We start from the raw sequence: 15001 nt of genomic DNA on the forward strand, positions 1-15001 counted from the left end.
GAAGCACTGGCTGGTGGAAAGAGAAACTGATGTAGAACAGGGCATTTTATGCTCTGGTTTCTATTTTGCATCAATTTGGAAAAATGACCTAAAGGAAATGACAGCCTCCCTTGGCTTTATTTGCCCTCATCCGCTGAAGTGTGGTAATAATACCTTTGAGGACTGTGGCAAAGCCTAATATGCTGTTTGCTCACCATAGGATAAAAGGTTTAATTAATACCAGAGGAGGAGCTAGATTCTAATTCTTTGTTCCCGTAATTGATCTCTACAGGCCTTTCTAGCATTAGAAAAATGAACATCTCAGACAGAAAGGCTTATTTGGAAGTTTATTGTCTTTTACTGACAAAAAAATCACTGGATACACACACACAATTTTAAAAAGTCAAACCAGACCACCATCCATCACAGTACAATTAAAATAATGGTCAAACCAAACCCTAACACAGTCAGAACAATGCTGACTTCAGGATGTGCTGGAAGAGAGGGGAGCTCTTGAAAGTCATATCACCAAGCACACCCCATTCACAGCTGGTGGTGTGAGATGGGTAATCACTTCAGGAACTCAGTGGGAAGATGTTTGTTACAATTTTAGAGTGAGAAACAGAAAAAAAACTGGATCTGGTTGAAGGATACCCTGAATGCACAAGTTTTCTCTTCTGGCAGATCAGTTCCCCTGCATTTCTCACCACGTCCATGGAAACAACCAGCAAGGAGGATGTTTTCACATCCACTCTTTAAAGCTGGTGTCACCACTGAGCAGTGCCAGGAGCTGGACTTGGTGACCCTTTTGAGTCCTTTCCAAAAGAGGATACTCTAATCTATGAATACTAAATGCCACAGTGCGTCCTGGATGTGAAATTTATGTCTCCATTCAGATTTCAGACCAAAAAACCATCCCTGAGATATCCCCCTCAAGGCACAGGGTGCCTTTTCTCCTGCTTTGGAGCCCTGGTCTTTGTTGGAAGCCTCCAAACATCATTTTTGCTTCCTGAGTTCTCTCTGAAGCAAACTCTGCCATTTCCATCCCACTGCAAGCAGTGATTTTTCCTATTCTGCAGCCAGTCAATATTTGAACTGGCAGGAAGATGTGGTGTTTCAAAGGACAGATAATCTTTTATTTGTTCTCTTCCATCCTTGCTTATACTCGGCCCAGACTTCTGCTTAAATGTCTCCAGTTTCTCTTATTGTTATTTTTAGTGGAATTTAAGTTCCAGTGGTAGAGGCCACGGGACTTGAATCATTCCAGGTCCTGCTGGCATGGGTGAATATAACTGCACGAGGCAGGTCTGATGGTTATTGACAGAACCAAATGCCAGCTCCTGCACCACAGCCCCACCCCAGAATAACACCGACCCTACCCCTCTCTGAACGCTGCCTGGATGCTGAACTTTCCCTGCCCTGAAAGCAGGAGGAGGTACAATGCTCGGGGAAGGAGGATGGCTGCCAGCAATGGCAACCAGCACATCGGGCATGGCTGATGGATCTGTGCAGGGACAGGAGATGCTGACCTGTGGTGACATGATCCCAAGCGTCATTCCCGGGCTATGGAGGGGATTGTTTGACCTTGGGGGTACCTTCCTGAGAGGAGGAGGAGGGAGAATGGGTGCAGATTGCTGCTGGTGGCCCCGTGCTGCCCTTTCTGCTGTCCCCTTTTGCTGTCCCCCAGCGCTGCACCTGGCAGGGTTTATCTCTGTTTGCTTTAGGAGGAGAGGGCAGGGGCTGAGGATGCAGAGCAGATACAGCAACCACAGTGATCTTCCTCTGCCCTCCCTGTCTGCCCTCTTCCCACCCCCTGCCTCCTCCAGGGCAATTCCCACATCATTTCAGACAGAAATTCTGGCAGAAATCAGTGCAGAATGGAGCAGCATGGATTTACCACCAGGGCTTCTGAGAGGGACAGAGGCAGCATCAGCGCTGAGCCCCTCGGGCTGCTCTGCACATCCAGGGCTGGAAACTGACCCAGATCCATCTTCCCAACACGCATTTATCACTCAGTGTTCCCATTCAGGTTTGTGCAAGCCTGGCTGTGACCTGGGCTGCACAGCCCTGCTTTCCTGGGCTGTGCCCGTTGTCAGACAAGAGCAGGACAAACCACAAGGGCTGCTCACACACGCAGGGAGAGGGGAACTGTACACGGACAGAAAATGAGCCCAAACATTCATTCTGCTGTCTGCCCAATGAATGTTGCCTCTCTTATTAGAAAAGCCGGAAAGCTGTAACAAAAGGCTCAAGGGTTATGTCAGAGCAAGCAAATTATTTTGGTGAGTATTAAGTAAAATTTATCAATTAATTTGGGGAGAAACAAATTTTAAAAAGAGCAAGATCTGTTTCATAGAGTTACCTGTGAAACACCTATCACAAAGGCAGTGTGCTTTAAATAAGATCCATAGGCAGTTCCTGGCAAGGCTTACAGGATCCAGAATGGAAATATTAATATTTAAAAGATGTCTTTTTGCTATTTAATGATCTTTGCTATACATTTCAGACCCTGCTCTCTTTCTGACTCTACAAGTTGTGTATATAAAACTGACAAATAGAAACAGAAACATGTTATCTGTGCAATCAAACAGAGCTAACCACACACAAAAGGGTTTCTAATATTATCAGCCTTTTACACTGAATGGATTATTGTCTCACAAAGAAATTCAGCTGGATCACAACACTTGATAAACACCAAGAAGGAGCGTTCTGCTTGTGCAATACCCGCGAGGAGCAGTTCCAGCTCCAGGATATTGTTCTGCTTCTGTAAACATTTCAAAGCAGCCCTGCTGAATGGGTGGTGGCAGTGCTGTGTGTGCTGAGGTGGTCATGCCCAGCTGCAATGTGACAACCTGCTCAGCTCAGGGCTGCCTGACAGAGGGGTGCTGCACAGAGCAGTGATGAACCCCTGTTGATGTGTTGGCTCTGATGTGCAGTCCCAGCCTGGGACTGGAAGTTCTTTATGTTGTGCACTGCATAACTAAATAATGGAAAGGCAATTCCTGGCAACATCTGATTACTGCAAACAGCACAGGGAGGGCTGCATGCAGGAGCACAAGGGGGAAGTGGTGCTGCCTAGGGTCAGGCAGGCAGCAATTTCTATGTGCCACCTGTGCCAGGATTTTTGTACTCATGGGCTGAGGGAGGACGACAGACTTTTTAAATTCTTTGGAGAATGTTTTTGGTGTCAAGAACAGCAGAAGAGGAAGGGCAATATATTTATTAAAAACATAACAAGCCTGAGCATCAGCAGGGGGGTATCCTGAGGCTGGCAGAGAGGTGCCCCAGGGCACACCTTCAGCCAGGCTCTCTGTTATTTGCAGCAGCCTGGTTACTCTGGTATTCATGGACACAGCCACTGCACTTTCCAGCAGGTGCAGTAAATGCAATTAGTTGCTATGGATATTGATCCTGCCTTTAGAGTCTAACTTTGAAGTTGGTTTGGGTTATCTGAAAAACAAAGATGTAGCAGGATGCTTTGCCTTCAGTAGGATTGCAAATTATTTCTTTTATCCTCGAATTTTCCTTTTATTGCTTTGCTTTCTCTCTTTTATTTATTCTTGTGAAGAGACAGTCTGTGCAAATATTGTGATTTGAAAATAGAGGCAATGGAGGCAGCCTATTGAAATCTCCTTTCATGTAGATGCAGGCTCTAAGCAAAGCTAAATCAGAGGTATGTTTTTTGCAAAGAAGTGGGAGTACCTGATTATTTTTGACAAAGAGAAATCATATGGAAAGAAAAACAAAGTATTTAATTGCAAGTGAAATTCTAGAGGTGCTCAAGATACAATTTGATTCAAACTCAGACTGCAAACAGCCCAGAATTCAGATGTCCAGCTTATTAACAAAAAGGTTACTTAGAAATATGATTTGAGTTTTGAATTTCCAGAACACTTGAAAATAACAGGAGCTTGATCCTCAGATCCTTAGGTTGACTGTATCTTAAAGTTATGAGGGATCTGCTACTATATACTTACATGACAATCTAAGAAAAAAACAGGAAAAAGGTTTTACATTTAAAAAATCATTATTTAATTTAGAAAATGAAAAATATTTATTTCATAAAATTAATCAGTTGCATATATGTAATGTTGAAAAACTGCTCAGGAGGTGAAAAAAGTCAGGTCATTAATATTTTGGTGCTTCATATTTCTTATCAGAACCTTTTCCTTGAGGTGATTGTTCACAGTGTAGAATTTCAAAAGCATACTTTATTTCCCCTGAAAAAGGATTTTTAATCAGAAATCAGGAAAAGTTATTGGGAAACACATAATTACACAGAAGTCAACTGGCATCACTTCTTCACCTTCTTTACTGCAGGCAATCTAGATAGTTAATGATAATTATAATTATGGGTATCGGTATAATTTGCAGCTTTCAGTGGATATATCTTACCTGGATTCCTCATGGAAAAGGCACAGAAAGAGAAGGAAAAACTGAATGAAGATATGCTCTCCTGTTAAAATCCAGAGTATTTTTCCCATGTCAGGGCTTTAAATAATGAATTAAGCTAGAGAAGATATTCATCTTTAGTACAAGTCAGTGTGATGCCCAGTCCATTTCCCTTTCAATCCAGAATATGTGGTCAAAATGGGATTTCTGCTTTAAATCTGCATATAATTCTTGTGTGAAGCATCTGTAATGCCTGGATTTCGTCCCACAAACTTCAGTGATTTCTGAAAACTCAAAACCTTCTTTCTTTATGTAAGAATTTCCTTTAATGAAAACAAAAAATCATAGCCTGTAAACCTGGGACTGTTTATTATTCATAAAGTTATTCTTGTCCATAACTTCTCACAAAAGATGGGAGTCCCTAGAAGCTAAAAATCAACAAATTGTGGGCAAATATTCACCAGTACAGTCATAAAACACAGTGAAGGACCTGAAAGTTGGAGGGAAGAGGCTACGAACGTGGTTCTCCCTTAATTTAGCTGAATGAAGCAAACAAACCCTTGGACAATGAAAGTGAAGAAATCAGATAATGAACAACGATAAAGGCTCATTAAAACTTAGACGTGCGCCCCTCAAATATAATTACCTTTAATAAGATTTCATCAAATGTCACTGAAGAGCTGGAAACTCATCATGATGAAACACTTTTCACCCTACGGTGAGGAGGTCTCATCAGGCTTTATAAATGTTGACAATGCCTGGCTCTTCCTGCAGGGAAAATCTGGTGCCTGGAAATGTTTAATTTAATAGAGAGCCCAGGCAGCGTCACACGGATGGTGCAGGTTGAGCCCCTCCACCCTGCACCTGCAGGATGGGCACCTCCACTCAAATCCCACACGTGGCATGCTGAGCCTTTGTCAGATCTGAACAGCTAACTGTGGAACTTCCCTCCCCCAGGATGTTTAAACTTCACAGGGATTAACTAACCTGCCCTGCATCAAAACAATTTATGACTGTGGAAAAGCTGTCCCCAAATATTTTGTGTGTGATTTGCTTTGTTTGCACAGGAAAATGGAAGTAAAAATGGTATAAAACTATGTAAGACTTTATAAAACTTTAAACTATATACTATTAACTATACTATATAACTATAAACTATATAAACTTTACATAACTTTTAAAAAAATTATATAAAGCCAGGATTGCTTGACAAAGATACTCCATGTCACAGAATCCTGATTTTACATAAGTTCTCTTTCTTTTTCAGAAAGGCAAGAATGAGTGAAAATTTAATACTTATAGAGTGAATTTGTAGAGTGAGAATTTAATACTTTTGATGTCATGCACAGAGGAATCCCTTCAGTCCCTTTGCAGAAATACTCTCCACTACACAAAATTATCTATCATATTAAGACTACACAAGGCTCACAAAAGCTTGAAAAACTGACAGAAAACAGAAGGAAGCACAGCCAGTTTTGATGGCTTCTGACAATAAATAGTAACCTTTATTTTTCACTTACACAGCACAGGCCACACATCACATCTATGGGCAAACCCTGCTATAGCCAATGGAAATATATCCATTAACTACCCCAATTTATTCTCTTTTCATTTCAGGGTTCTACAAAGTAAAATAAAGGATGAAATAAAGCAAGATTTATGCTGAGGGAAATGTGATTTTGAATTTGAATGCATTGATCAGGAATGAATAATTTGCCCCATGTTTTGGGGTCATTAGTGTGGGAGATAGTGCAGTGCAGTCCAGCAGAGTCTAAGTTTAGCAGTGATATTTCTCATAGAGCATGAAGCTAATTAGTCCCTCTGAAAATTCCTTCTCAATCCCTTGTGGATTTCTTTCTGGAAAACCTCAGAAAGTCAATACAGAAGTTCCTCTTGATGCTATGCATCTCTAGTTAACTCTTTATTTTTCAGTGTAGGATAAGGACAAGTGTGGCAGCATTGAAGGCTGTTCACAGTTGTTACACTGATAAATAAGCACACTTTTCTGCTTTAGTATTGCAGCCATTAATAAGGAAAAAATAGGGGAGGGTTGTTCTACTTGGATTTTCTATTGCTAAAGCCAATGCTGAAGAACAGAGAGTGTGTAAGAACCCCAGGATTTGCACCTTTAGGTCTGGGCTGCAGGCACCACCAGCACATGAACACTGCTGATACACACACCATGGATTTCTGTGGATCCCCATGGAAACCAACAGCTCTACTCACAAAAAGTGGTTGTACACCAGTTTTCTGCTGTTTCCTTCACTTTTGATTCTTCCCTTCCCCTGCTCTCCTTCTGTCCTGCCCTGCTTCCCATGCCCATAGTTTCTTTTCCCATCTCAAAGGCTTTTGGAGAACAACCATTATGGAGACATTTCTGCCAAGGGCAGCCCAGACCAGGAGTTCCAGCCCTCTTGTAAACTCACAATGATTTCCTTAGCCCTGACATATTTCCCTTTCAGCTGAGCAGCTGCAAAAAATTACAGGCTCTGAAATCTCTGTGTATTGTTCCCTCAGTGAGTGGTGGGGATCTGTTGGAGTCAAGTTCCCTTCCATATGTGTAAACTGTTCTCCCCAGGAATACTCTTGCTAATTCTGCCCTAACCAGCCACTGCCAGATTATTTCTAGACTTTAAAAAGATTTTCTTCAACCAAACACATTTAGGATTTTCTAATAGCAATTTAAACCTAATCTGAGAATGTCTGGAAGTGGAAAATTACTTCTACATGCTGAGGATAGTGTTCCATTACCAGTAATTTATTGTCTTTAAGAGCATCACTGGAACATTTATTGACACAACAAAACACAGACATTTCTGGTTTATTGTAAAATCTCATTGTGCTCAGCCATTTGTGACTAAGCACAGCAGTGCAATTTATACTCCCAGGCAGGGTTTCCTATTTTTCCAAGTGTGTTTAGACTCATATGAAGATTGTAAAGTCCAAGGGACAAAAAAAATCTCCTGTTGGAAACCAGTGTAAAACCACAAGCTGTATTGGTGGAAGAAAATCAATTAAGATCTTTAGAAAGGAATTTGGCTGAAGAAATTTACTGCAGCATTTCCAGTTGTGTATGCTGGTATCTAAGAGATTATGACTGGTTTGTTGAAGCAAAGGGTCTCAGTCATTTTAGATTACAAACCATGTTTTTCAGTGTTAAGAATTCAACAAGATCATATAGGATATAAACTTAATATTTGTCTCTTCTTTGACTCTAGAACAGATATTTCAGAGAAATATAATTTCTAATTAAAAGTAACACAAAAAAGAACTGTTCCAAAAGTTGTGGGGTTTTTTCTTAAATAAATATTTATAATTATTGCTAAGACATTTTAGATCCAGTCCTGCAAAGTCACATCTTGAAGTCAGGGATTAAACATGTGGGTAACTCTTAGGTCTGTCAGAGTACTAGAGTAAAAATCTTGTTTGAGTTTCACCCATTAGCGATGGGTGAGGGAGCAAGTCCAGGGATGGTTCTGGGTGTCTGAGGAGATCCTGAGTCACACCTGGCTGAGAGGTACAGCTCATGCACCCCACATCTCACTGACCTTCCACTGCATTGTTCAGAACAGCCTCAGAACTGTATTTTGCAAGGATTCAGAACTGTTCAATATAAAATTTTAACCTTCAGATATTTTAAAGGCTCTTTTGCATTTTTATTTGGCATATATTTATTTCTTGGTACATTTCACCAATCAACTTGACTTCTATCACCTACCAAAAGAAAAGCCCATTGACTTCCTAGGTTTGTTTGGAATTGCTCTTACTTGCAGGTGTAGGTGGGTGGCAGAAACCTCTTCTTCTGCCTTCCTCTCTTTCCTGTAAGACCAGGACATTTCATGTAAGGCTTGTCCTGTAAAACTAATGTGATTTTCTCCAGACCAGGCAGTTAACATTTCTCATTGACTGCACTTATATCTAACATATTGCATAAAGGTCTGAAGAGATTTCATTTATGCCAGCAGTATAAATAAGGCCATACAAAAAGCTTTTTGTCCCCCAGCTGATCTAGTATCTTTGTTCCTGCATTACAGTTGTTTGTTTTCTTGCAGGCCCTGACTGTTTCCTTGTGCTCTTATCCCATAATTATTTCATTAGGACCCACGAGGCTGCTGCATCAGCAGAGCACATTCAGCCCAGGTGTTGCTAAAATGATAATCTATGGGAAGCAATCACAGTATTCAGCAGCCTGCAGGTCACACCTGCTCAGGGTGGTGGGCTTGTTTATCATTATGAATTTTCCACAGGGTTTGTTCCAGGATAATACATTTAGATGTAGGTCTGGCAGGCAATTCAAGGATTTGGGAGTGGATTCACTTTTTATGATGGATGGGATTTGCACTTAAATGTTAATTAAGTAAGGCAACTTTTTGAAGCCCCTTTCACTGATGAGTGTGTATTTGAGGGACTCTACTGTGACATCACAATTCTTTAAAATGGCAGATGAACCTTTTTTTTATTTTATTCACACTTAACTTGCCTTTTAAAGAGACAAAGTTACAGCTTGGTTTAACATTCTTAAAGCCAGCTGCACTAAAAATGTGTTAAAGAACAATGAATGTTGTTCTCCACAAGAATTCCCAGGGCGAGTGGGTTGTGCACCATTACCTGAATAACTGATCTTAGGCACACACATCCCTTCGTGTACATGTGTCTGTAAACACAAGCTCATCCTGAATTCTTATTGCTAAACATTTTTCTTTATAAAAAGAGCTCACAGTTTGTGCCTGGAGGGGTCTGTGTTTTCTTGCAGAGCCACCTAGAAGACACCAGTTTTGAAAGACATGTAAGCAGTCAATATAAACACAATTCACGTGCAATGACTGAATTCCTCTGAGCTCCAGGGATAAGGAGGACTTTTTTTTGTCAGAGGCTTTTTAGTTTCAGACAGATTTCTGAAGAAAATAATTAGATTTGTAAAACTGAGACCAGCATTTCTTCCCGTTGATCACAGAGCTAAGAGTGGCCTCAGGGCTGCATTCACTCCAAAGGGAAAACCAGCTTGGAAAGAACAGATACAACAAGGTGTTATTTAGCCCAGTTATTTTCCAGCTTTTAATGCGCTTGGCAGAGCCTCTTTTTCTTGTCAGATGAAAGATTTCTCCATCACTAACCTGTGGTCAGTAATACCAGAGTACTCAGAGAAAGCCAGCCATGGAAATGCTGAAAGCAGCTTCCCTGGCCATCTTGCAGGGTGATGGTTCTCCTGGACTGCTCATGAGGACAGACACATCAAATCCTCTGCCCCATGCAGCTCTTGGCAATGTTTGCTCTCAGGAATGAAGAATATTCTGGGTGCAAGAAGCCAGCAGAGAAATGATGATATTTTGGGAAGGAGGGCACTGCCTGTCCTTCCTCTCCTGTCTCCTGGTTCTTGAGGTTAAATTCTCAGGAGGATATACCTGGCATACCAGGGAGCCACTGATGAAGCATTCGTGGCATTTATTCTGTCCTTACTTTAGCTACCATGTATATATGTAGGCAAATATTTTCCCATCTATACCTAAACACTCTTTTCATGCTGTAACTCATGTAACTGTCCCAGGGTTTAGACAGGGAGCAGGGTTAAGTGGTGTTTTCCTACTCAAGCAGTTCCCCAAGCCCAGATGTTTTTTTCTAATGTGCATAGCAAAATACTTCCAAAAAAAAATTTTAAAGACATTTTTACTGTAGAATACAATTTCCTAAATTTGAAATGCAATGAAAATTTCATACCTTCATCAAAACCTTCACAATATTGTATTTTTTGAATTTTTTTCAGTGTGAATTGTGCAAAGCAAACCTCAAGGAACACCATCTGGGACTGCTACTACTATTTTGGGTTCAAGACTATGTGTGAACGATATTTTAGAATAAGTTCCTTAAATTGAAAAACTTTACTTTTGAAGAGGTTAAATTATTTAGTGCATATAGATATCCTATGCCATTACGTATACAAGTCCAGGATTTTGTCCATGACACATATATACATGTATGATCTTCCAAAAGCATCACAACAAAGAATCACCTATTTATGTTTATATTTTCATCTACTCTCCTCCACAGCTTTCCCATATCTGTAAGAACCTCCTGCACAGTTTCTTGGTGAATGGGGAAGGGTCTGCCCTGTATTCTGACATTAAAATTAATGTTGTTGTTTCTATTCAAAGGGAACAAGTGATATTTTACTCCTTTTTAACAGAGACACAGGAGCTGTTAAATCTCTTTTTTAACTCCAACACCCCCTTTCTCCACCCTGAGCCTTTCCAGCTTTAAAAATTACCCCCTCAGAGCATGTCAGACCTGGTTATCACACACACAGCTGTTCAGCCAAATAAATGTTCAGCATTATTGATGAATTGGTCAGTGATTCTCTTGAAAGCAAAATTTCTGCTTTTTTTTTCCTCTCTCCTCTGAACATTACATGCCATAGTGAGTGGCTGTATGTATAAAATACACAGTCACACGTACACTTTCTGTAGGTTACAATTTCTGCAGATTAAAACACAATGCACACCCTCTGTGCCTGGAGAAGAGGAGATGCATTATTCAGTGGAACTAACTACCAGCCAGTCTCACTGCAGAGTAATTAGCAGCTTGACTGTCGGGCACAGAGGGGGGAAAAAAAAGTCTGGAAAGGGCTGCAAAGGATGAAAAAGCTGGCTAAGTGTATTGCTTGCTATTAGTAAAACATAAGCTGCCAGGTATGGCTTCCGACTTAAATGGTAAGAATTATTTATAGCAGGAATTTTTCCCCAGCAGCAATAACTGCAAATGATTAATTCATACAGAAAGCTAAGTTAATTATGAAGTATTGCAAATTAAAACTCCTAGCACTAAAAATAAATGTAAATCTTAAAAAGAGGCAGCTTTAAAAGGGATTACTTTTCCCAAAGAAGCCAGCAAGGTAGTGCATTTCTCAGACTGGATTGTGAGAACCAGGAGAGTTTTTTTTCTAAATTTCAACATTTAAAGAACCTGTAGGCAAATGAGCAAATTTCCACTTCTCCCTGGTGCTTGCAATGGAACCATAAAATGCTTTTGGTTGGAGAGGGTCCTAAAAATCATCTAATTCCAAAGTCCCTGCCATGGGCAGGGACACCTTCTACTCGACCAGATTTCTCCAAGCCCCATCCAACCTGGCCTTGAACACTCCCAGGGATGGGAAGTATTTATAAGTCCTGAAAAATTTTATTTCTAAATAAATATATGCTTTTGGAACTAATTTCAGAGTTTATTTACTTTAAAATTTTCTTATTAGAAGTTTATTTCATATTAATTTCTTATTAAAATTAATAAAGAAATCACATAATTAAATATGCGTCTAATAAGCATGTGTATAGTTAAAGAAGTCAAAGCAAATAAAATGTAGCTGACCAGCATTTTTCAAAGCATGAAAGCATTTTTGAGCATTTTTGCTCCACTGTTGTGTTGAAAGCAAAAATAACAGCTGGAAGAAACAATTCCCTTTTGGAGTAATCTTAATTAGAAATTACAGAATAGTAAAAACTTATAATCATCAACATCTGATTTGGCTGTGGCTATTCCTTTTCTGCTTGTTCTTCAGTAGATACAGAGATGACTGATTAAAGAAAAATGGGTATTAGTGAAGGAATAATTTTTTTCCTGAATGCAGTTCACACCTGCAGAGCACAAACCTGGCAGGCTCTGCCCTGCTCCCTGCCTGGGTAACCACAATTCCATCAGCTGGATGAGTAAAGCAGAAGTATCCGTGCACAACAGGCATCCTCACATGCAAATGGGTGTTTTTGAGTGCTCTTCTGTCTACCCATGCTGGCACAGGCATGATCCTGCATTTGTATTTCAGCATAATTTATCAAACAATCAACTAGCTGAAGGCAACAAACCAGGAGAGTAGGAAAGGGGAGCGATGTAAAACTCCAGCAAAGTGAGCAGATATTGTCAGTGTGGTGTAGCACCAAGCAAGAGAGGGATGAGGAGGAGAAAAATGCCACAAGGAAGGACTGAGAGAGCAGGCAGGAGGAAGGGAAGGTCCCTCCTGTCATGTCATTGATGCCAAGAGATAGACACAGATTGCTTCTGCTGTCATGTTCCTCTGTAGGAATAAGTAGAAAAACATCTTATTTCTCTCCACATCTGCTTTTTGACAGGTGACAAAGCAAACCACTGCTGTCAATTCACTGTCCTGTGAACTGTTGGGAATAAAAAATACCCAGGCCCACATTTTCCTGTAGAATATTGCTATTGACATTCCACTGATGTGCATTCCATATTAATGCTGCTTCTGCTGCTGACCAGAGCTGGTGCTGTCCTTCTCCTACTGCTATCCATGCAAGCTGTCAACTAAATAATGTCATTTTTTGACTAAGTGCCTTCAGTATCTGACACTCCAAAGATGAAACATTTCTCACTTCAGGCCAGTTGACTGAATTTTTCTATCTCCTCTGAATACAGAAGTCCTGTTTTGGAAATTCAGCTTCAAATGTGAATGTGTCCAACTCCTGAAGCTGCTGGTTAAAAAAGTTTAACAACCCCAAACCATTCCTAAGCCATCATTCAAGAATCAATGACCCATTAATAACTTTGGGTGATACTTGTCACGTGCTGGCATAATAGGTTCTATATAGAAATAATATGTGGTGGACATTTTAAATAAAATCAAAGCTACCTGCATGCAAACAAAAGAGTGCTGAGCTGTCAGCAGATCCTCTCCCACTTCTTCACTCTTTTTGGAAAAATCTGTGTAGAGCAAATAACCCACTGTCCTGAAAATTTATTCCCAGTCTTAAGACCTGTTAAACTTCATCCAGAGATGGGTTAAGACCCAAGAGAGCAATTCAGACCATAAACAATTTTATTATAACTGACATTGGCAAAACTCCAGTGTAAATGTCTTTTGCTCTCAGTCTGGGTGTTTACAGCATGAGAAGGCTGCTGCCACAGAGGCACCAGCAGAAGTTTGAGCACTTTCCTGAGAAACCTGCATCAGCAGTGAAATCACAACACGTGGAAGATGGAAACCACTAAATGGATTAAAATGCACTGCAGGCAATGTAGCTACAGAAATAAATGACCTGTGTACTGATGATGTCATTATCCTCAGCATGACATTTGGATCTGGGGCTACTGAGCTCCTGAAGAGACTTCCCTCCCATTCAGTGGGTTTTTTCCAAAATTGGAGCTCCGTGAAGCAAAGAACAGTTCACAAAGTTCAGTATTTGGTGACTAAAAGAAAGCAGTGTGTTATGTGATATGAAAGACAAGAGTTTTACAGAAGTGGAAACCTTTGTTAGAATGTGTTTCTTGGTCAGCTCAATGTGGTTAACCTCTTTTTTAATATAAATTGAGAATAAATGGGTAAGGCTGAGTCAAACACTTGGAGTGCCATGAAGAGAAGACAAAAAAAATTGAGAGGAGACCTCATTGTGGTCTTTAATAACCTCATGAGGGGCAAGTACTGATCTCTTCCCTTCCATCATCAGTCACAGGACACAAGGAAAGGCATGAAGCTGAGTTAGGGGAGGGTTAGGGTTAGATATTAAGAGGATGTTTTTGTCCAGTGGTTGGGTGGAACTCCATTTTCTTCATGGTGGAAAAGGCCATTCTTTACTCACATTGTTATACAGTTTTGCAAACTTTGTGTGGTACTGTAACTGGTCAGTTGCTTTCTTGCCAATTACCTTTACTGGTTAGTAACAAGTTGCTATTCTGCATTGATTGGTCACTCAAACCCTCAGTGTCTATGAGTAGGGGCAGTTGTTTGTGAGAGATAATTTTCATTTTTCTATCTAGCAGTGTAAAAACAGTTTATGCAGGTGCAAGTTATTTTTTTCCCCCAGGAATAGCTTGTTATGTTAACAAATTGCTCACAACAGGATTGCTTTCACATGGGAACTTGCAAAATGCTAGCTTTGACCAGGCCAGCCACTGATTCCAGGAGAGCAGGCTTGATTTTATGAAGCCTTTCTTTATGATTTTTCTGCTTTATTGCAACAGTTGGGCACTCAGGCTCCCCAGGACAGCGGGCACAGCACCGAGGCTGCCTGAGCTCAAGAAATGTTTGGACGATGCTCTTGGGCACATGGCGGAATTCTTGGGGTATCCTGCACAGGGCTGGGAGCTGGACTTAATGATCCTGGTGGGTGCCTTCTGATATCCTATGATTCTGTGAGATTCCTAATTTTAGGCAGTTCTGTGTGGGTCGCCAAAGACCCTGATGTGCTCTGGTGTCTGAGCAGTGACGGTGCTGGGCACACAGAGGTTCTGGCACATTCTGCTGGGCACACAGAGGGTTCGCTGGGCACAAAGAGGTTCTGACACGTCCTGCTGGGCATACAGAGGGTTTGCTGGACACACAGAGGTTCTGACACAACCTGCTGGGCACACAGAGGTTCTGGCACATCCCGCTGGGCATACAGAGGTTCCCTGGACACACAGAGGTTCCCTGGCCACACAGAGGTTCTGGCACATCCCACTGGACACACAGAGGTTCCCTGGGCACCCAGAGGTTCTGGCACATCCCGCTGGGCACACAGAGGTTCTGGCACATCCTGCTGGGCACACAGAGGTTCCCTGGGCAGCCAAAGGTTCTGACACAACCTGCTGGGCACACAGAGGTTCTGGCACATCCCGCTGGGCGCACAGATGCTCCATGGGCACCCAGAGGTTC

General features: G+C 41.2%; 1 protein-coding gene across 1 annotated transcript in view; it reads left to right on the forward strand.

The window, feature by feature from the left end:
* The window catches only part of KCNK18 (potassium two pore domain channel subfamily K member 18), a 30227-nt gene extending 15742 nt beyond the window's left edge, over positions 1-14485 (forward strand). Inside the window, exon 5 of the mRNA XM_039709105.1 lies at positions 14329-14485. Within this exon, the coding sequence (XP_039565039.1) occupies positions 14329-14485 (157 nt within the window). The remainder of the gene's footprint in view (positions 1-14328) is intronic.
* The last annotated feature ends 516 nt before the right edge of the window (positions 14486-15001 follow it).

The sequence above is a fragment of the Passer montanus genome, unplaced genomic scaffold (assembly GCF_014805655.1).
Source record: "Passer montanus isolate IOZ18808 unplaced genomic scaffold, ASM1480565v1 scaffold21, whole genome shotgun sequence".
Taxonomy (NCBI): domain Eukaryota; kingdom Metazoa; phylum Chordata; class Aves; order Passeriformes; family Passeridae; genus Passer; species Passer montanus.